This window comes from Pieris rapae, chromosome 10, assembly GCF_905147795.1.
Source record: "Pieris rapae chromosome 10, ilPieRapa1.1, whole genome shotgun sequence".
Classification (NCBI taxonomy): domain Eukaryota; kingdom Metazoa; phylum Arthropoda; class Insecta; order Lepidoptera; family Pieridae; genus Pieris; species Pieris rapae.
The window spans coordinates 1,363,334-1,386,713 of record NC_059518.1 but is presented as its reverse complement, the minus strand read 5'-3'; the positions used below and the strand labels follow the sequence as shown (position 1 = coordinate 1,386,713).

General features: G+C 32.9%; 1 protein-coding gene across 3 annotated transcripts in view; it reads left to right on the top strand.

The window, feature by feature from the left end:
- LOC110997899 (folliculin-interacting protein 2) overlaps window positions 1-7,582 on the top strand; it is a 31,785-nt gene extending 24,203 nt beyond the window's left edge. For all 3 annotated transcript variants that reach the window (XM_045629863.1, XM_045629864.1, XM_045629865.1), the window contains 4 exons: window positions 2,435-3,912; window positions 4,496-4,622; window positions 5,219-5,330; window positions 5,925-7,582. In XM_045629863.1, the coding sequence (XP_045485819.1) occupies window positions 2,435-3,912; window positions 4,496-4,622; window positions 5,219-5,330; window positions 5,925-6,131 (1,924 nt within the window). In that variant the 3' untranslated portion in view covers window positions 6,132-7,582. The remainder of the gene's footprint in view (window positions 1-2,434; window positions 3,913-4,495; window positions 4,623-5,218; window positions 5,331-5,924) is intronic.
- Window positions 7,583-23,380: the final 15,798 nt, after the last annotated feature.

Here is a 23,380-nt window from a genome sequence, read left to right as displayed (position 1 = left end):
AAATTGAAGAACAATGTAATTTACGCTACGATAATGATAGGAAAATTCAAAGGTGAGGAAGTTCTTATTCCGAGGATCCCGATGATCCCAACCGATATGCCGTTTGAATTTAAAAGACTTCAATTTCCGATACGTCTTGCATTTGCCATGACCATCAACAAATCACAAGGCCAATCCTTAAAAGTTTGTGGTTTAAATCTAGAACATTCATGTTTTTCCCATGGTCAATTATACGTGGCATGTTCACGGGTCGGAAGACCATCAGCGTTGTTTGTTTTTGCGCCTGATAATAAAACAAAAAATGAAAAAATGTGTATCACAAGGTACTTAAGTGAAGAGCAACCTATGTACTAAAATACAGAAATAATAATGAATGATTAATGTAGGTATTTAATTTTTTTGTATTTTTTCCAATAAAAAAACCCAAACTGCTTATTTATTGCCATTAAGGCGGAACAAAGTTCGCCGGGTCAGCTAGTTCTGTTATATTTTTTGTTGAAATTGGTGTTAATAAAATAATTTAACATGTCATTGATAAATAAGAGAAAATCCTATACTATTTACAACCGATTCGAATTGAGAACATGTATAGTTTGATGCAATTTTCGTAAAAATAAAAAATACGTTGCATAATTTATTTCGGGTTTCTTCGAGGAGTCCATAAACTTTACACCCAATGTTGTTGTCATGTAGAACCTACTTACATCATAACCAGATAATATGCTGATAGTAATAAATCCTACGATTTTTTTATTTATTAATAGCTATAGTTAATATGGCTAGGTACAGGTAGGCCTAAACGTATTCAAGGAAGAGCGATTCGAATCTTTAACGACTAGTCACTTTCCGTGCGGCTTGTAGTTGCGTATATATGTAAGGTCTCTCTGCCTCTTCTACAATGGAAAGCGTTCAGATTTTTACTATCTAAATCTATATTGGTCCGTCATGAAAAGGCAGGGCAGAGGCCTACGAGGCTCGAACGTACGTTACCGGCCTTTTTTTAATGACGATAAATATGACGTTACGACATCTGGAGTCCAGACTAACATGTCCTCTTTTCGATAAAAAAACTTTGGCACATAAAAATTAACATTTTGTATTGATCGTCATACAATTTTATTAGTATTTTTATCACCTTCATGTTAACGCCTTGTCCAAATACTATATAATAAATGTTAATGCTTTGGCTATTTTTTGACACAAATATGTACGTATATTATCACTTCTTTCCTTTCCAGTGCATTCTTCTATCGTTTTATGGACAATAGTTATTTAGAGATGCCGTCAGAAATTTGTGTCATAGCTGTAGTATGAGGTTTAAACTCTTTGGTCTGATTTTTAAAAATTGTTTTAACTTTTGATACAAATATGGGATACGAAGTTAGGTCATCTTATAAATATGTATATTCTTCACCAAATTGAAATTTCCGAAGTGCAAGATCATCTTATTCAGATCCTCATAATTGGAATACAAACGAATAAAAAAATTAAAAACGCAGGTATAGATTAGGTATAGATTTCGGTGAATAATGAAAATCTTTTTTTCAATAATTTAATTCAATTTAACGATGTATAATGTCAGCTGTCAAAATATAAGGGAAGCTTCACCGTGTTTACGTAGTTTTAATCTCGAGCAATTAATTTTTGACAGCCTCAGTTTTAGCAGCATTGGGCATCAGCCAATACGCGTTTACGATTAATGAGCTATCAGTAAAAAGGAAATTTTTGCACTTGGCCGGTTCGATAATTACAGGGAAGTGTGAATGTATAATTATGTTTGGTTCAGTATTTTTAGTTTCTGAATCGTCAACGCACTTAGATCACGTAAACATACGCAAATATACATAATAAATCAGTGGCGCTTATGACCTTTTTAGCTCTAGGTCTCAGATTCCTGTATTTATTTCATTTCATTTGTCAACCTAATACTTGCCTACTAGATTGACAAATAATCAGCCTCCTGTGCCTGACACACGCCGTTTACTTTGTATCTAATGCAAACCGGTTTCCTCACGATATTTTCTTTCACCGTTTGAGCGAATTTCAAATAGTTATATATATAGAAAGCCTATTTGCGAACCTACGACCTTAGGGATGAGAGTCGCACACTAAAGCCACTAGGATAAGTCACGAAAATATGTATATCAATTTAAAAACATCACCTGGGAAGACGATATAAAAGAGATAGCGGGGATAGCGAACATGGAAGACAAGTGGAAGTATTTGTACCGATCAAATATTAACATAAACTTATTATAATCCTTATAGTACTCGAAAACAGGCTATTTTTATTTTTAGTCGATAAATTTGCGTACATGTATGTGCACGTGATCGTTGATAATCTACGTCCACCAAAATACTGTGTGTAATTAAAATATACCTACTTGGGCAGTAGTACTGCAGCAGTTTTCGCATAATATTTTTTTTTTTTCAGTTTCATCAGCACCTTACTAACGCACGTGCTAACACATCATCTCGGCTGGGTGACTACAGTGAGCCCTTACGATGCTGTCGATCCCACAAAACTTTCCAAATGGGATTCCAAAAGACCGTATAACGCGTTATGGGCACAATTAGGAGACCTCTGTGGAAGCATTGGCTTCCCCCCTCGAACTGCAAGGACTATTGTGGCGGGTTCTACAAACACACAGTTTATCAATAGACTCTTAAGTGTTCTTACTTACTTCGTGAGATGCGGTGATGTGAAACGAAACGATTTTCTATATCAAGACTGTGAACAAAGTTGTAAAGTTACGTTAGTTGACTCTCGGACTTTTGAAACCGAAGTTTCAAGTAAAGTGCGTTGTGTGAATGATAATGATGAAAACTTAGCAGTGAAAACAACAAGCGATAGTCGGTTGGGTGTCACAGATGGTCTTAAAAAATCTACAACACTCACTAATTTAAGTCAAAAGCTCTCTAACCCAGAAACCAGTACAAAGAATGAGGCGGGCCATATGCGAAGAAATCCATCAATCATGATCGCTTTGGGTGGGTCGACAGATTCGAGTCAAAAATCTTCGTTAACAGAGGAAAGTGAACTCGAAAAGAAAGTCGTTTTTGTGCTAGGAGACGATGAAAAATTAGTAGGCTTGAAGAATAAATCGGTTGACGGGAAGAGTGTGAAGAGATCGTCCAAAGTGCACAACGAACCAGTCAATGTAGACCTTCCAGACAAATTGAATTGTGATCTAAGTTGCGAGAAGAAACCACAAGACGGTTCATCCAAATGCTGCAGCCTAACACTTGAACATTCCAAACCCATTAAACATTCCGGTTTTAAGTTTGAGTTCGATAAGTATCCTCAAATCGTGACCAACTACATGAAGAGCAAGAACTTGGAGATTTTAGATAGACATTATATAGGCAAGCCGGGAAACCTGAAGTTGGACAATTTCCAGTTTGACCCTACAATAATCCCGCCCATACAGGAAGAGAGATGCGAGACTTGCTACAAGTGCCAGATGATGGAATCTGTACTGCAGACACCCACTAACGCCTCTGAAATGGAGTACATGAACGATATGCCCCGACAGGAACCCCAATACGCAAAGGAAACGGTCACACAGGAGAGTCAGCGAGAGATGTCCCCAAAAACATTTGTTCGGAAAAGAAAAGAAAACACTGTCATTATAAACGTTAAGCAAAACGAAGAAGCACAGAAGGAATCAAGAAGCCAGGAAAACGCGAGCTTAACATTGCCTAACACAAAGGAATCTCCACAAAGCAAACTGCAGACCAGATTGATTTCTGCGAAGGTTCCACGTGCAAAAAAAGAAAGAGTGGATGTGAGACAAGTCATAGAGTTCCCACTTCCTGTTATAAATTTAGTGAACAAACTGAACACTGGTTTTGATGTGTCCCTTCTTGGTGGAGTCACAGATCATTATGTACCTGATTTAGTTTTACAAGGTGAGTTATGCTTAAACATTTCTGTTAGCTGTTTTTTCAGTGTTGTCCAGTGGCGTAAGAGGCTTTAATCTGGCGCGAGATTATTGTATCTGTTTCAAGATTGATTTTTCTTAATTGGGAAGTAGGTCAGATCAGTGTTGAGTCCCTAATACACAAATATCAAATCTCTAAATTAAGATGTCGCTAAGAATAAATCACATTTAATATAAAAACAATTTGGTTACTTTCTTAAGGAGTGCTCGGCCAAAAATGTTTGTATCTCTCACATGTCAGAAATGGATAGCTGTCAGAATTCTACGGAATTAAAAATCTAAGTATAGATTATAAATATATTTGACATATTTTTTTAAGACCTATCAATGTTTGACTTAACTTTGAATTTCCAATAATGACATTTTGGAAAAACGCGCGAAAATACAAAATTACTACAATCACCCCTTCACTGGCCCACGCTTATCGCATTAACGCAAATGTTATATGACCTGATCATTCTAGAGAACTACCTGTCTTTGGTTGGTGGTCTGAAAGCTGTCCTTCTTTTTACCTTTAAACCACTAAGCATTTATCACCTTTGGTTTTACAGGGACTCTAGCGAATCCCAAAGTCTGGGAAGCTGAATTGCGGAGGGACCTAGACCTGACTTTGTACCTGAATAAGACTTTAGACTCGCCGATGCAAGCGGTGGCTATAGTCGGTGATACTAACAATTGGTATGTAATATTTTATTTGTAGCGTTATTAAGCATCTTTGTTATCCATTTATAAGCATCTTGAATAGTAATTGTTTTATTTAAGTATAGTATTTGTGTTTTATATTCTTTAAGCGGTCTTAAACCTTTCTTTAGATCTGGTACCTACTGCTGGTTCCAATGATAGCATCTTTGTGATGTAAACCGCTTTTGTTTTTGCCGGCAACGCACTTGCGAATCTTCTGGCAAGTGATTGTCCATGGGTAGCGGTATCACTCAATATCAAGTGAGCCTCCTATTACATAAAAAAAATTGACCAATGTAAGAAAAATACAGAAATCCAGTAGCGCCATTATCCTCGAAAAAATCCTTAAAAGCCTTAGATTTTTGCCATCCGCCATCTTGGATGAGAATTGATGAACGGGTCATGTCTATTCTTGAGTCTCAAGTCATGCCGGTTTCACAATGTTTTTCTTCCCCGTATGTGAATGTTAATTGCGCACATAAGTACATTGCTGTACAACTTGGGTTTAACCTTACGACATAAGCGATGAACGTCGCAAGCTGAATCTACTAGGCAAACTGGCATTTGAGGTCTTATCAATTTTTTTTTTCCAGGGAAGTGCGTATATTAGGTAGGGATTGTGGTTGCGGAGGTTTATCACCACTGGTGGGCGGAATGTTGGATGCGATACCCGCAATGCGCATGGCAAGGGTACCCGCACATCAGGTAATTAATATAAGTATATGACTTTTTATATATTATCTACTATTATTGATTTTATTTGACCAATATATCTTTACACTGCACTTTCTGAAGTAAAAAAAATATATATTTTGTCATGGACTAAAAAAATATATGACTTCATGCCCATTGTTTTATTAAAAAAACAAATTCAATGATATGGTTAATTTTATATTTGCACTATTAACACATATACAACCTTATTTAAATGCATCATGGATATGGTTTCTTATGTCCTTTTACTCTATATATAGTGACAATAACAATGTGAATTTGACTTTTAATTTTTAATTTTGAAGGAATTTTTTTCATATCAAATAATGACTATCGTACAAATGGCCTATACATTAGCCAACCAGTTTATTTAATGTTCTATCACACGTTGTGGCTGAATACCTCACAGGCCGCTAGTTAAACGGCTAGGCTATTAATTCAACGGCTGATTAAGCTAGGCGTGAAACGATATTTTATTCATAATTTTTCTTTAAATATCGTGCATTAATAGCATTAATAATAAATCGTTAATATCAACGCTGTACGCACGTCCTTAGTGACATTAATTATGTTTTGTTTTTCCAGTGTCTCCTCTTCCTTGAGAGTAAACTTCGGGAATTCTGTGTTTTGTCCAAAACCCTCGCAGATATGCTGATGTCGACCGACTTTTGTGACATCAGTACTCTCACCAGATCACTCAACATTGATGTTAATGATGTACCGTTATTGTTGGCTGTGGCGAGTACGCATACGCCACAAGTGGCTACGCGATATGGAATCACGTATAGGTAGTTGGCTCATGGCTTGAAATTGAATTGAAACATAAACGTGTTTATGACGCGGTAATTAAGAAAATCAACTTGAAACTAATTTCAAGAGCTGTCAATAATTTTGATTTGACAGTTTCAAGAATTGATTGATTGAGCTGAGATACGAATGAGGCTTAGTGAATTAGGTCCTGGGTTCGATTACCATGAGATTTCGGATAAAGCTTAAAATTATTACTGCAACGAACGTGTAATGTGCGCCCCATCGGTTTTTTGGGTAGATGATATTTAAAAGTAGTGGCTTAAAAAGTCGTAGCACAAATTCACAATTTGTATATAATGAAAGCATTTTCTCTTTAGTATTAAGATTATGTAATCTGTGATTTCTTCAGCATAATGAGATATTTTTTATCTGTGGTAATACTGGTCATAGTATAGACGTATGTGCAATATTGGTGAACAATACTCAAAATTTGGTGCGTAATCAAAATTTATATATTTATTATTACATATTTATATACATATATAAAATATATTGAGAGATTTTCTGTTAGTCGGTTACACAATCTTAAATGTATGTTAAATTATTTGATACTATTTCATTTTGGTCTATATGTAGTATTTATAGGGATTTTTCGTTCTTGCAAACCAATGATTGTTATTAGAAATTAAATATATATATAAAATCTATCAATTGTAAAAAAATATAGAATAAGAAATTTAAAATATTTTATCTGTATTAGCAGCGAGCATAGATTATTAACATAGAATGGAACTGAAGGTGACGTAAACAAGAACGAGATGGCGCTTACTTGATTATCGAATAGAAAAAAATATTATATTTAGTCACAAATTTAACTAATTATACATTTAAAGTCCTAACTTATCTAACCATTTCAAATACAAAGGCTTATGTCTTGGACTTTCAGTTCCATCAATAAGCTTCTCGGCAAGTAAGTTGCCAAGAATTAGCGCTGTAGCCTCTTCTATATTTAATTTATGAAAACTAATCTTCATATTTGATCAGTATATTTTCAATGTTTTCAAAAAATTTTGGTCATAAGTCAAAATTAAAAATAAAATGGCGCAATTTCTATAGACTATGACATATTTTACTTTTATGCCGCGATGATTGACAGTTGACATTAGTAAATGTACTTTTATCTCAAATTTAAAAAAAATAAGACAAAATACGTAATTATCTAGTTTTTAATTATTGAAATACTTATTATATAATTCTTATAGATTTATCTCGCAAAATCTTGTCAAGTTATGTGCCGAGACAGTACAGCCATCTTTCAACTTCTCTTTCCTGATTTCTTCTCTCTCACAAAAATCTTTAAGATATTTATACTATTACAAATGTTTAAGCTAGTCTAGTAAATCACCGTCTATTCACAAAAACCCTAAATGAAAATTATGTGATGTAATAATTTTTATACTTAGTTATTGAATAAATTATTTTTCTTATTAAAATTTTGTTTATTTTCGTCGAGTACCTACACAAACATAATGGTAAGTTCTTCGATCTTTTTAGCTATGATTCTATTTTGTGCTTTGTACTTCCCAAAGTATTTATCCAGTGTACTAAAACAGTGATATTATTCTGAAATTTAAAAGTTAGGGCTAACTTCACTAGCGTAAAAAATATTTAAGGAGAAGGACGGATGTCTTAGGCAATGGGGAGATAGCCAATAGGGAAATGATATAGCAGACGCACACGATCAATTTAAAATCAGTATTCTTGCCTCTGTATCTCTCTTGTATATATTTATCATAAAATTAATAGTAAGATATCACTTAACATCAGACGAGCCTCCTGATAAAGTTGCAGTGCCGATTTATTTTTATGTAAATATTGTTACAAAGAACGAAACGTTGGTAGAGTTACATAATTTTTAAATGATCATGCTAAATTGTGTAAAATTATGTTCATGTATTTTTGTCCATCACGTATTTTAATACAATTGTCTTATGTCTTATTATAATTAAGAACTGTTCTTATATACAAAAAAGTATAGTGGCGCAGCAAGGGGGGGGGGCAGCGGGGGAGGTCCCAGCCGAGCTGATTCCCGCCTGATGTTGTCATGGGAGATTTTATACTCGCGATCTATTAATAAATGATCCACGTACTTTATCATATAAAATTTATCCCGCACTGGAAGTAAAGTAAATAGTATAAAGTTTAAGAAAACGTTATATTATTAATTTCCTAAAATCTATTAATTTTTTGATACGTGTTTTATTTAAAAACAAAAGGTATAAATTGGAAGACGCAAATTAAAAAAAATTAAATTGCATGGCGTATGCAAAAAATCTTGGAGCGCCGTAGATAAGTGATGTCTGCATAAGAACAAAGAAATTACGGCATTTAGTCGAAAGCTAAGCTAAAATTAGGAACATAGTGTAACACTATGTTTTATTGTCTACTTAGCATGAAAATAATATATATTTTTGAAATGAAAACTTCTTTAGGGGCGTTGTAATTTTTTTGAAATGGGTAAAAAAATGTTAAACTCGGGTTTTACGTGACCTGATCGAAAATTCGTAAGACGGATGGAGAGTAGACAGCTGGAGCGGCGTATTTAATGTTATATAAATTGTCATGTTTGTGTATGATAGCGCAATAAATAAATATTGTATTCTACCACATAAATGATAGTACTTTTATACTGATAATTAAAGCGATTCGTGCAAAATTATTCTAATCTAACCTAACCTAACCTAACCATTCTATAATATCAAAAATGCACAACGTTAATATTTAAGTTTTCACTTTTTTTTTAACCTCGATTTCGAGATCTTTTAATTTGTCAACAAGATGATACGAATTGTTGTATACATTTTCTTAAGTATAATAATTATTTATTTATTTTTCTCCCTTATAACATTTACAACAATAAACTTCTGCTGGCACTCCCGGAGTGCAACCCGTCTTTAGTATGTGACATTAATATTTGTAACAGTAATAGTAATTTTATCTATCTTTATAAATGAATTGTTGTTCGTTTGTCTCGTTGAAACTCGAGAATGTCTGGACCGAATTATGATCCTTAAATATTTGTGTGTGTGACTTAGCCATGGTAGTAAACATAAATAACACGTAAATCCTAAAAACGGTAACTCAATATACCAATAAATACTGTTCATAGCTGTGTAAATGTATTTTTATTCTTAGAAATAAATAATTATCACTGTGTTGTCATATTTTTATAGATGCGCTATATAAATTTGTTTGTTGAATACATACTTTGGTGTGTTTTAAAAATGTTGTATTAACCGAAATCTATGGAGGTGGTACGAAGTTCACAGGGTCTTGTAGTTCCTTTTAAATATCAGAGTAAGTATTCATATTGAAGATTATCATTTATGGTATAGATTTTGATAAGGCTTATAAGCTTTACCATAAAGTATAGATTTTAATGAGAATAAATGTAATATTTAATGAAATATTTTTAAAAAATTCGCTATCATAAGTATTTTTTGGAAATTATTCATCGCTACATATTACTTTTCTCTAGCTCTAAACGTAGGTAAAATGCATCACAAACGACATGCAATTTCCTTTCAGTTCAATAACATTTTACGTTGAACGTAACGATAAGTGCTTCGGTCTAGGAATAAAAGGTAATTCATGAACGTTCTGTCAGATACGGCTTATCTTTAGCCTGCCTTAGATTAAATTATTTTAAATGTATCACTTGTATGTTCACTGTATAAAAATTAAAGAGCATACAAACCTTTTTTCTGGCCACGATAGGTGCGACCCGATCTGAAGATTAATTATATAGTATATTAATGATATATATCTATAATTATTATAAATCCTGGGGTCCAGGTTTTGCATGTTTGGTCATTTCCTTTATTAGGAAACCCTTTTTACTCGTGGCTACAAAATTTATAATGGCGTAAGGAGTTTATATATCGGCCTTCTAGTTTTTGTTTCTATTCGTAATAAACATACATTATATTGTATAAATTTGAAGAAACATAAGAATTTATTAGCAGATCAATACACCAGAAATGTTGTTTATAAAATAGTATTATTCAAAGATGCTGTATGAAGAACAGCGTAGTTTATCATCTTACCAATACAAAAACACTTCCATATACAATTTTATTAATAACTTTTGACTTTGACTTTGTCACACCTTGTTCTGGGTCCTGAAAAATCAAAAACTCTATATCATTTTAGGTCACTTAAAATCAAGGTGCAGTATAAACTGGGCATTCTATTAAAATATTTAAATATGCTGCTTAATATAAAACGTGAATGTAAGCTTAATTAACTTGGATTAAGCTACATAATTATCTTTTGCCGTCATACCCTTTTCACACGACCTGTGGGGTCCTGAAGAATTATAGCGAGTGCAAATTAATTACAAAATTAATGCTTACTTTTTATTTTTCATTCTTTTACCGGGCAAGTATATTAGAGATAGAGGTGGGGGTGTCTATGATTCATATTTGGTGTTTACGTCACCAGTAATTTTGTACTGTATATTATATTAACAAACACATTGTCTATGGTTAAAAACGACTTGCATTTTCTAGGATTCCTACAACAAATTGATACGTCTTGGTACTTTATTTTTTGAGAGCTTTACTTGCTTTTGCTGGCAAGAGAAAGTAGGGGGAAATTGCTGCAAATCTGCTTAAGTAATACTTCTACGGGCAAAATACTTGTTAAATTAAAAAAAATAGGTAAGAAATAGTTTCGTGATTGTGATGAGCTTGATTTCCATTCAATCTACAATTTTTGTCAGAAAAAATATTTTGTATAATTGTATTTTCTACTTATTCCTGTAAATATACAAATAAACACATAATGGCGAGAAAAGAATTAATACGCAGTTTTGCTATTGAGCGGGTACTTCAGTTATTCATATTTTATCCTATAAAAATGCGCCGTTTAGAAAAAAGGTCAAGAATTATTAAAGAACAAAATTATGAGTCATTACTTCGTAGACATTATTAAAACCAGCAAGCCATATTTTGAACAGTGACGTTAGTATATAAATTAAGGGCCTTTATGTTAATTAAATTCCTTTTTTCACAAAATAATCCAATTTTACTATTGATTAGTTCATGGCGTGAAAGAAGCAAAATCAATGTTTTATTAATAAACATAAAGTTAATTTCTATTGTGGGAAGCTGTTCGAGCCATTTATTCAACAATATTTATTAAACATTAATATGTTTTACTAAATTTACATTGTTGCTCCATAAATATATGTGTGGCGAGAGTAATCTATAATTATTTAGTGCTCGGAGAAATCCATCATGTATAGACGACACATCAGCACGACAAATAGAACTCGGTATGTTAGTTCATTGTTCAACTCTACTCCAGCCGAAGCCCCAAGGCTCTAGGAAGGCTCCGTAATCTCGTCCTATAGCTTCTGTTTCGTCACTGCTTGTCGCCGCTTTATTAAATCTTCATAAATTCAACCTGCAAGCCATGAAGAAGGATTTAATTTTAAATAATGTTTGCTTTAAATTTATTTATGTAAATGTACTTTACGAGAAAATTGCGTTTGCGAATGTTTTATTAAAAACTTCAACCCAAGCTTTTTAATGGTCTGAATCCCAAATGGATGGATTGTAAAGAAATTAAAAAAATAATGGGCCCATAAGTTATATTTACAATAATTAAAATGTAATAATAATTAAATTATCAGAATTTGAGATATTGTATTAAAACAACAAAATTTACCACCTAAAATGGATCCTTGGACGACTTACTGAAAAACATGCAGGACCAGATGGTGTAACTCGTGTTTATAGTTTAAAAACGGTAATAATGTTGTTTTGTTATACATATATGTGTGTTTTGTTATATCAGACCAGAGGTTCAGGTGAATATTTTTATAAATATTTTGGTTAATCGATATATGTGGGAAACTAATTATGATAAAGAGTATGCTTACTGCTTAGGGTCATAAATATAAATTAGAACAAGGAATTATAAGTTTATAATTATACTAGCGACCCGCCCCGGCTTCGCACGGCTGCAATGCTGATACTAAATACACTACAGAAAATCTGTGAACGTTGTATATAAAAATATGGGTAACCCATAAGAGATAGACATCCTTATACCATCACCATCACGGACTTTTCTTTAGACCTTTTCAATGTGTACTATACTTAGTGCATTATTTTGATAAAACTCGTAGGGTTCAGCCTGCGTTTGCAATGTAAGCGGAAAAAATGTAATTATTTACGACATAACATTAGAAACCTCAAAAATAACAGTACTTTTCCACTATTTAATGGATGTTATTATACATATAAACCTTCCTCTTGAATCACTCTATCTATTAAAAAAAAACGCATCAAAATCCGTTGCGTAGTTTCAAAGATTTAAGCATACAAAGGGACATAGGGACAGAGAAAGCGACTTTGTTTTATAATATGTAGTGATTGAAATCTATGATTTCAGGAGGCAAATTTTTGTGAAGTCCGACAGATGATTAAAACCTCTTACGAAGTATGTACCTACTCCAAACAATTCGAAACGAAATTTGTTTTAAAAATAACTTTATAAAGTATTCAATGATAAATTTATACCGACTGAGCATTAAAAACGTGACAAAACTTCCTTTATTCCCATGATTAAAGTAACTGAGTATTATAAGAATAGCGACACCATTTTATAGAAGGTTTTAAAATGTACGAGCGAATTCCCCCGAAGGCTCTCTGTAATGAGGGCCGCGATGTGGCGGCCTACTTTTCATGCATTTATGAATTTATGCTCACAAAAGCAAATTCTAATCAGCGAGAGGTTATATACCTCAAATATATTATCAAACTTTTGGTAGATTTATTTTACCGTTATAACATAGGATTACTACATTGTATTATATTTAATTTTGTCATTAGATTTTTTTTAGACCGGGGGCAAAAGGGGCTGGAGTCTCATCTGATGTTAAGTGGACACTCTTAATTCCAGAGGAATCACGTGAATGTTGCCGGTCTTTTAAGATCAAGTACGCTTTCTTTGAAGGACCCTAAGTCGAATTGGTTCGGAAACACTTCAGTGGGCAGCTGGTTCCATAAAATGATGGTGCGCGGCAACAGCCTTGAAAAACGCTCCACCTCAGTCTATCATATTAGTCAAAGATTTGACAAATGTAAGTATGGCGAAGAATTCTTCTCCATCGCCCTATGCCCAAAACCGCTAGAAGAATATAATCCAGTCAAATTACTCTTTCTTCTTTCTTTCCGCCATTGGTTTTACATAGGGCTATCACAACTATTTTCTACTAAAAGTTCTGTGTATACTTGAGTGCAACGTACAATTTCCATTTAAACGCTAATGATACTTAGATCTACATTTCTACCTCTGTTCCAATTCCAGACACATTGAGGGCAGCATAGGCACGAACTCAGTGTTTTATCCTGAACCAATAATACTGCTCAGAATTCTTGCTCAAACGATAATTAATTACTTCAACTCCGTCAAGCAGATATAACGTAGACGAATAGTATACAAAATAAGAAATATTCAGCCATAGCCGTGACAAATCGCTGTTTCTCCGTGACCCACGAGGATCATTATTCTTGATTGCTCTCATCCCCTGCTTCGTTACCTCTGCCTCAATTAGTTTATATTTCAAAGGCAATTGCTGCAATTTTTCATATAAGACCCCATTAACATGCGTATTATAAATATATTTATGCTTTGTTAAATTCAATATTATCAATTTGACAGAATTATCACAGAATACTATTATTGTAGATTAAGAGCAGGCTAGAACATCGCTAATAAAAGCTGAAAGTTTCTCTGTGCGACTATCAGTAAAGGTGTATTAAATAGTTTAAAATTACAAATATCCATTATCCGACTCTTTACAGTTGCTACCCCCTACGCTGTCATAAATTATAACTATAATTTTTTGTCATTTAAAGAAAAATCTTATGTCTTGAAGTCCATTTTTCGAAGCATATATAACATGTTTAGACCTAACTAATGCTAACAAAACTGTTCACAGATAATAAACAAAATATGAAAAAAAATTAAAGTATTTGACGGTTACATTTGCAGATTACATTTAATGCTGGCAGCATTTCTTCGCTGCATTGCGATTCACGTTGTGTAATAAATCTATAATATCCGTACATTCAACGATAATGTATTGGTATATCTATAAAGCTTCGTTTTTCATAAATAGTATTGTATTCCTATTCATTAAATATGTTTTCGATTAATTACTTTTATTTTTAAGATTACCGGCCATTATAAGCGGTAATCAGAAATTGTAAAATACTTCTGGTCTTGTTAATTCTTGATATAAGAAAATATACTCATATGAATATCAACGAAAAGTTCTAACACTTCTAACACATTCGAAAAACAGGAGAAAGCTTTTAGCCGCGTCACCCAGATGGATTGAGTAATGGAGGCACCAAATTGTAATATAGGAGCTCGATAGTTTATTTTAAAAGTACCAGAGGGTGGTTATTAGTTATAGTTATTCTAAGTTGTATAGGTTACATGTTTTATTTATCAATTATTAATTTTAATTATTGTTATGTAGGTTAAGAATATTATAATGCTGTTTATAAATAAATAGTAAAAGGTTGTGTACAATTTTATTACGTTTAAATAACATAATGTTTTGTTAACATAGAAATAGAACTCTTAGTTGTAATATAATACAATAAGAAGGTAGGAAATAGAACACAAAACCAAAGGATCTGCCTTTTAATAAAGAGTGTAAGTTGTGTTATTGAACATTTTCTTATGTTAAACCAGCTTGACCCGGCTAAATTTGTTTTGCCTAAGTGTCTAATAAGATCGCGGTAACTTTAGTTAAATTTCATTAAGGATTTTATTAAGGTATTAATGCAACTTTTTTTTTTGTTAATACATATATGTTTTATTGTTTGCCATTGCGAAAGAATTGGAGCTTTACACATTAGTCCTCTTTTCTCTAGAGTCAATATTACGATACTGCATGTTAAAGCAATTTCTGAGAACATTTTTTGATGAGGTAAAACATGTCTTTGATCAAGATTAAAGCCTGGTTATGCATCTCCTCATTCACCTCAAAATCGGAATTTCTTGAACTCACACGAATTTGATATAAAATGATGTGTAATTTTGTCAACAGCACATGATGAGTGCATTCGTAAAATGTATTTATATATGATAACTTAATTTATTACTTATTCTGCTATTCGAAGAAATTAGTCCAGCCGATCTTGAAGTATAAGTGGTGTAACTAATACGACTTTGTTTTATATATTTAGATATCCTTATTAGTCAATTAGGCTAGACGTAATGTTCCATGATGTCTTAGTAAAGGCACATGTAAAAAACATCAAAAGCAAGTAGTACTCTTAAATATTTTCGTATTATCTAAGCTCTCACTGTTTGATGACCAGTTTGTAATGAATAAATTGTTCCTTTCTTTAAAATATAATATAACATTGATTTAGCCATAACAAGGCCAAACTTTATTTTTACACCTTACGAAAATATCTTCTAATACCAAGCATAGTCTAAGCCAAGTCGCACTTACATACAAACTGACTAAAGCCTTACAAAAGTTAGTTTGTGAAGAAAGAAGCTATTTTGGATGTCATTGATCCCTTGGATGACGACGGGCTTTGGTATAGGATGCTAATGTGGAGCCATGTTTCACCTCCCTCGGGCAAGCAATAAGCTGCGGCTTCCGCAGAGCAGGCGGAAAACAAACGGATCAAATATATGAGTCTCTCTTTCAACTTCGATTTTGTTTCCTTTGGAGTAGCGGCTCTTGGGTCGAGGGGTTGAAGTGCCCAGGCGCTAATTGAAGATTTAAGTTGGTGCCTGGTAGTACTGGTGACCAGAGCTGATTCTTTCCTCGCTCAACGAATAAGTATCGCACGACAGCGAGGAAATGCTGCCAGCGTTAAAAGTACACCATAGGGGCCAAATTGATTAAATTTGTTGTTTTTTTTTAATGATTTTTATTATTACTTATGTGAAGAATATTGTATATTTTATTTTTGAAAGACAAATAATATCTATAAAACAAAGCATAAGTCATCCAACAATGCTCCGAAAATTAGTTCGTTGTCTATGCCACGTATTCAAAAGGTATCTAAACATTTAAAATTAATCTGAGTTATTTCTAAACCTATATAAAACTTTTCTGGAAGCTACCGAGTGAATTATAAATTTAGTTCAGTTTAGTTTACGACCAGACTGCAATCAATTCCTGTGTGATCAAAGCTAGTTCAAGTGTTCAGTCGTTTGAAAAATTGTTAATTATCGTAGATAAGTTCAAAGACATGTTGGTCATAATAAAAATTTCCAGCAAATTTGTGTTTTTATTATTAAACAAAGCAGTTTACTATTAAATTTGACTGATTAGATCGCTTTCCGATTCTGAAGAATTTTATTACAAGTTATTTGCGTGATTTGCAATTTATAATATAGAAAACAATAATAAAAATCAGTACATTTTTATCTTACGTGTATCTCACAATTCAAATCAAGAAATAAATATACATACTTCCTTTCCATTCAAAATGTATATACTATTTAATATTATATCATATTATATCTTACGATTGGCCTTTTTTTAATATTATAATTTTTCTTAATTTAGATATGCACTATACCATTTGTATTTTATTCAGGAAGAGATAGCTTGTTAGCGATAAGGCTACACATTGTCTCCATAATATTATTTCTAACTGTAATTAGAGACAGCTCTAAAAAAATGACATTCACTTAAACATTAATGATACATTAAATACGAAATAACATTTATAAAAGTTTAGCAACCCTAAAACTTAAATATCAACACACAATACATAAGGAATGTTGTAGATACTTAGTTGTGAAGTTCGTATGGGTAAATGGGTATGCAGTTCACTCCAAACGCTTGCACATCACTTGACCCAATTACCACAACGCCAAGTGGCTTTATTGGGTAAGGTAAATAACGAACTTTGATAATAATTTAGCGTTCTAAGTTTAAGTCAACTTTGCGGTTACTTGACGAGTGATTACTTAAAGCATTAACCTGGCACGTGACTCTCAACCCTAATATTGTGCGCTCTATGTTGCACCAATTAAGTTTTCAATACACAACCAATACTTGTTCATAAAAAGACCAATAGTTTTGGGATCACTGTTTTTTGTCCACTAACCCTTTCGACCGTTCTACATTACAGAAATACATAGATTACCCTTACAGACTATGCCAATACTATAATGTCGAGAAACATTAAATAAAATATAATAATGTATGTCGAAATAGTCCCAGACATCAAGTAAAATACGAGATACAGTAATATAATATCAGATATAAATAATTTAACCAATTAAAGGGGGTAGATCATTTTACAACTCAGGTAAGAAATATCTTCTGAAACCTTAAATAATTGTTATACTACATTTAACCATTAATAAAGTGGACACTAACTAGCAGTGAGAGAGAAAGAGGTGACAGTTGGTTAAGACTGCGGTCCATGCACCCACCTCGACGTAATCAGAAACAATGGGTTTTCTTTTAGAGGAATCTCAAAATAAAAAAGCTGGCAGCGCACTGGAAATTTGTATGGCTGTTTGTGTGGCTATGCGTGTTTGTATCAATTAACATCAGCTGTGCCTTCTGCCTGTTTGTTAATAAAGAAAATATAGTGTATATGTTACAGATATATCTTACATGAAATTCCACCAATTTTAATATATTCTCCTTTATACCATAGATATTTTAACTGCAAAATCCAATTATGAGCACAAACATTTTCTTCATGCTCATCTAACTAATTACAATGCTATCAAAAATAGTACCGAGAGTTTTTTACGCCGGCTTTTTCTCTCGGCCAACACCCTCTGTCTTCTTTACCGATGAGTAGGGATACCAACAGGCTCGAATTTAATGACGTGGAATAAGTGATACCATCATGATCTTATGTTCCAAAATAAACGTATTTTTTTTAACGAACTATAACTGGCTTTAAAACGCCTTACTAAAAATTATTATTAACAATTATAAACCGATAAAGTGAACCGTACCGTAGGCGCAGGACCTGCTTTCCCTCTGACCGAGTTTCCGCGTGATCGAACATTTATTAGGAGAGATTAACGATTTGAAAGGGTCTAAGTTGCAGAGATTGAAAATCTTATTACTGCACCATTCCTCGGCCTGTAATAGGATTCTTTTGTGGTCTTATAAATCGATTTGGACAGGGAATGGGCAACCGTTTTTTGGGAAATAATCCTGATACAATATTGGTTTCTATTGGAGCAATTTCTTATATTGGTTTTTATTTTTAAGTACACACATATACTGACCTTAACAGTTTTTGGGGGCAGATTTTCGGGATAATTTTTGTAGGTAATCAGCATAGAAGAAATCGCTGATCTTTAAGTTAAAACATTTTCCATCAGTATTCTAGTCTATATTGCGACTGATAAACCATAGTCATAGCCAACCATACCAGTAAACGTCTTAACTACAAAACTGGCCCAGCTGCTATTTCACATATCTACCACCATATCATACTACTATATATCTACTAAACGGGTGGACGCGTAGATATCTATGGGCGACGGGGTATCATCAAATAAGCGTATAGCCCGTCTAGTAAGTAATAAAGAGATGTTTAATTAGGGGTAATAAATAAAATATTAATGGGTGATAGGTTGTCTAAACGTTGGTTGTGGTGGTGAATGATATATGATAGATTGTCTAAATATATTTAAAGCGTTGCTGTGGGTTTTTGGTACAAAAAGTCATGTCAACCACTGCCATTCGATCCAATACTTTGTAATTCACAACACACAATTCGTTAGATCCCAATTTTTTATCAAAAAAACTAGACAAATAATTTTCGGCAGGTCAATCGCAATCAACCGCAACCCATTCAGAACATTTTCGTTAAAGCGAAATTATGGCTAATAATCCAAAATACGAAACTAGAAACTCTAACAGAGAAACCTATTTTTTTTTAAGTATATCATTTTTATTTTATTACAAAACATTGAATTCTGTGAATTCGAAAAGTCATAGTATGTAGACGACTTTGCCAACAAACGTGGTAATTAGAATTTTATTATAATATAAATCTAAATTTGCGGCCCTACAACCTTTTTAGGTCTGTTTCACGATATCAATCTAATAGGTAGATGATTAGCCTTCTATGCCTGACACACGCCGTCGACTTTCATGGGTCTAAGGCAAGCCGGTTTCACTCCGTTTCCTTCACCGTTCGAGTGCGATGATAAATGCGCACATAGATATAAACTCCATTGTTGCACAGCCGGGGATCGAACCTACGACCTTAGGGATCGCACGTTGAAGCCACTTGACAAATACTGCTGCATTTTATTATATGCAAATCCAAATGTACAAAGCGTAATAAAGCCATTACTCTGGAGACGGATTACGAAAATTGAACTTTCGCCATCCTGTATAAGATTTCGACCCGGTTCTACTTCACTCGGAAATTACATCCCTTCGTAAAAAGGAAATAACATTTTGATGCGAAGACGATGTGTAATTTTCTTTCTCCTTCCTTTAAGGATTTATAAAACAAAATTATCTGGTTGGTAATAAAGTGTATGGGTAACTTTAGTTATATTGTTAATTTGAATAGAGAGTGTTATATATAATAAATACTATATAACGTATACTTTAATAAAATGCAATTTAAATGATCGTAAATTGAGGATTTCTTTTGTTGTAAAAGAGTGACGGTTTATTGCCAGTTCTTCTTTTCCGTTCTACGGCCTTTATTTGAGAACTGGCAATAAATGTAAAATTAGAAGCATTTTATGTATATTTATTTATTCAAAAGATTCACAGCACAATACAGTAATAGATGTATATATATATAACATTGTGGGCCAATTACAAATCTTCACAAATAGTTCTTTTATATATATATATATATAACAAGAAGGTAAACATTTCAAACATTTTTAGTGTAAAACAAAAAAAAGGAAAAGAAAAACAGAATTTAATTTTTTATAATAATAATATTACAGATATAAATATAATTGTAGTTAATTCTAAATAATATACCTAATAACTAACCGTAAAATTTAATAATTGAAATATATTATTAATAGGAGTCCCTTTAGGCAAGGTTGCGAAGATACTGGCAGCGTTCCCCCTTTAAATAGCTAATGTATATTTAATTTTTTTCTGACATTCATAAGTGTACATTGTGTTCATAACACACAATTATTAAAATGAATAAATTGTTTTTGAGGTCACGAAATAGTTTTTTATAATTTTTCGTAGTAATTAAACGCGAAATATAGCTGGATCGAAACTAAAACCAAATTTAGCTGAAAAATTGATAGCACAATAAATTTCGCTAAGTGGAACCCGAGAAACACGCATGGTTATAAAAACCTTAAAATATCCTAAAACATAAGAAAATAAATTTAATATCAGCATTGTTCCCAAATCAAAGTCCAGTATAATACGACCCAAATCATGCTCCAATTCATGTCGTTTGTGATAAATTAATTCAAAGCGCTATAATATTCGACCGTGAAATTAGTTGAACAAAAGTTATGAGTCAAAAGTGGACCCGCAATTTTGAGATCATTTAGATATATTGTCCCTTACATTTTAGAACTAACATATGCCTGTGTACGAATATTGTGCTGACTTTACGTTTAATGTTCTGCATTTAGCTTGTTTTTTTATGAAGACATAAAGACGAGCAAGTACGGTAATCTAACTCAAGCGAATACAATTCGGTAATGTATCTTAAGTAATTACAAGTGTGGTAATGTAACTTAAGCGATACATTCATTTGTCTGTCGCATTATTTAATTCCAAAAATATTTATTTCTGTCGAATGTCTTTTGGCTTTTGTTTTGTTTTTGAAAATGCAAGCTTGTGCTCCATATATAAGGCTAAGCAGCGAGCATGAAACCACTACCATTTTCTTTAGTGTAAGGGGGAGCTTTGAAGGTTTCCTTTAAGCTCCAAAACTTCTTCCAAGTTGTGGTGTTGTAGCGCTACAGTTCTTTGTCGGTGTATATATGTGGTATTATTATTGACCCTTGAACAGTTTTTAATTTATACATCTAGCAATACTGACCAATTATAAACCAAACATATTTAACAGTTTTGAACTAATTCGAATTTGATGTTATTAATTTATAGCGACATTCGACATTCATAATAGTAACTGAAGCAGTTATACAAGCCATCAAAAAGTATGTTAATATGTTTATCTATTAATATAGGCAAATGAAATTATCAAACGCTTAAATTATATATTATGGCTGCCATTGCTTCGACATATATAATTTAAATATAAGAAATATATGGCGGCACCTTCTTGTCCCTTAAAAAGTGCGATATATACCTATCAACTTTGATAACGTTTACCTAACCAAAAACTGAAGCTTACACTCAACCCCAATTTCATAACAAACTTCTAATGGCTTTCCACCATTAGACGCAGTGACAAAGCAGAAATGAATAAAGTCCCTAATGGCAGATACATACAGGTTTCCCTGTCAGTGTTTCTAGTTTCATGTTTTATATTAATAATCACATGCTTTTAGAAATTCTGAAGTGCTTTTCAGTTGTATTTGATTTCAACCATGATTGTCAACCTTCTAGGGATTGTCTTCTTCTTCTAAGGGATTTTTTATTCATTAAAAATTGGGTTCTAACGAGTTTATGTTGTCAGTTACATAGTATGAAAATAGTAGAGGCTGACTTGCTGTTTTGTAAGTATCTCAACATATATTTTGCCTGATAACTTGTTACAAAACTTATTCTTTAGTTTATTTAATTATTTTTTTTGTAATATGCACTTCTTGCAGTTTACCCATCATATTTCTTTATTTACTTTTTTCCTTACTAGAGTTGCCTGGATAAGATCGCTTGTTAGCGATATGGGCGCCCGTTGCATCCTTTATAATTTTTATGTATATTATTTGTATTTATATAATCTAAAAAAGTGTAAATAAATAAATAGTCTATCGCTATACGGTATGAAAAGCTTCCGTCGTGACAATATATTGATTTCAGGTTGCTTCTTACTAAATGAATTACTTTTTTTTATCAATTAATAAACGATCCTGAGTATAGATAAATGAATGACAATATACAATTAGATTAAAAGGCAACAATTGTTGAATTGTTGGTGTATTTTATTTGTGCCCTACAGAGGTAATCAATTGAGTTTATTTCTGACAGCTACAAAGCTCGCCATGTCTCGTTATGGATGTCATATTGAGTGGGCGAGGCGGGCAGTAGGTTGACAATGAAGTGGATTAAAAACGGATACCATATCGTGTCATAAAAACACGGAGAATTTCTATTTTTAAGTTTTGATTTGATTATCACTGTATTGGATGGCGGCTGCTTTGCTGGGAGACGCGTCCTGCTTTGATTCCTGCAAGTCTTTTGACGTAACATATACTTTAATTTGCCTTTGTTAGATAGTTTTTGTTATGAAATTCACTCGAAAAAAATTTTTTTTTATTGATTACGAAGCAAGTCAGTTGGAACCAACCTTCGCCAGGTCAGGTTAACAAATGTAATGGTATTGGAGTTTTGATGGTGAACGCTTACGCCTAATACGCATTATTAACGCACCATGCGTGCGTGTAATAGCAATAATATTGCTTTTTATCCTGATAATAAGGTATTCACAATATCAAGTTTTATTTGAATGATTTTAAGTAATAAACGCGCCACGTGAATTCTCCATCTTGTTTCTGAATATTTCATCCCATCGCTTATGTGGTTGTTCTCTACCCGCTTTCCATGAGATGGACCATACTGTCACATTCTTGGCCAATTTCTCCTTAGCTCTTATACCTATCCCAGACACTTCCTCGACAGCATAGTTGTTCTCCACAGGTTTCATCGATGATAAGTAAACGTGTTTGACAAAATCCTGCAAATCACAACAATGTGGTTACCCTATGCGTGACACTCCATCATATTTTGTTTGCTGATCCATCGCTTATAGACGTCAAATTTCGAGGCCCGCCCGGTTCCTTCTTATTGTTAGAAATATTACCAATTTTCTGACGCGTTGGAAAACATCGTATTTTATTCACGTTGACAATTAGGTTGTGAGGGAAAATTGCGTTTCACTTTCCTTAGTATGTATCTTAAATTAAAAGGCGTGCCATCGAAAATAGAAATTGATCAGTATATTGCTCAGCTTTTGAGAATTGTATGTGTGTACTTTTATTTTAGTATATACATTAAATAAGATCATCCTAGCTGTTTCAAGTTTTTCAAATTTAAAATTGTAATTTAAATGTACTTGCTACAG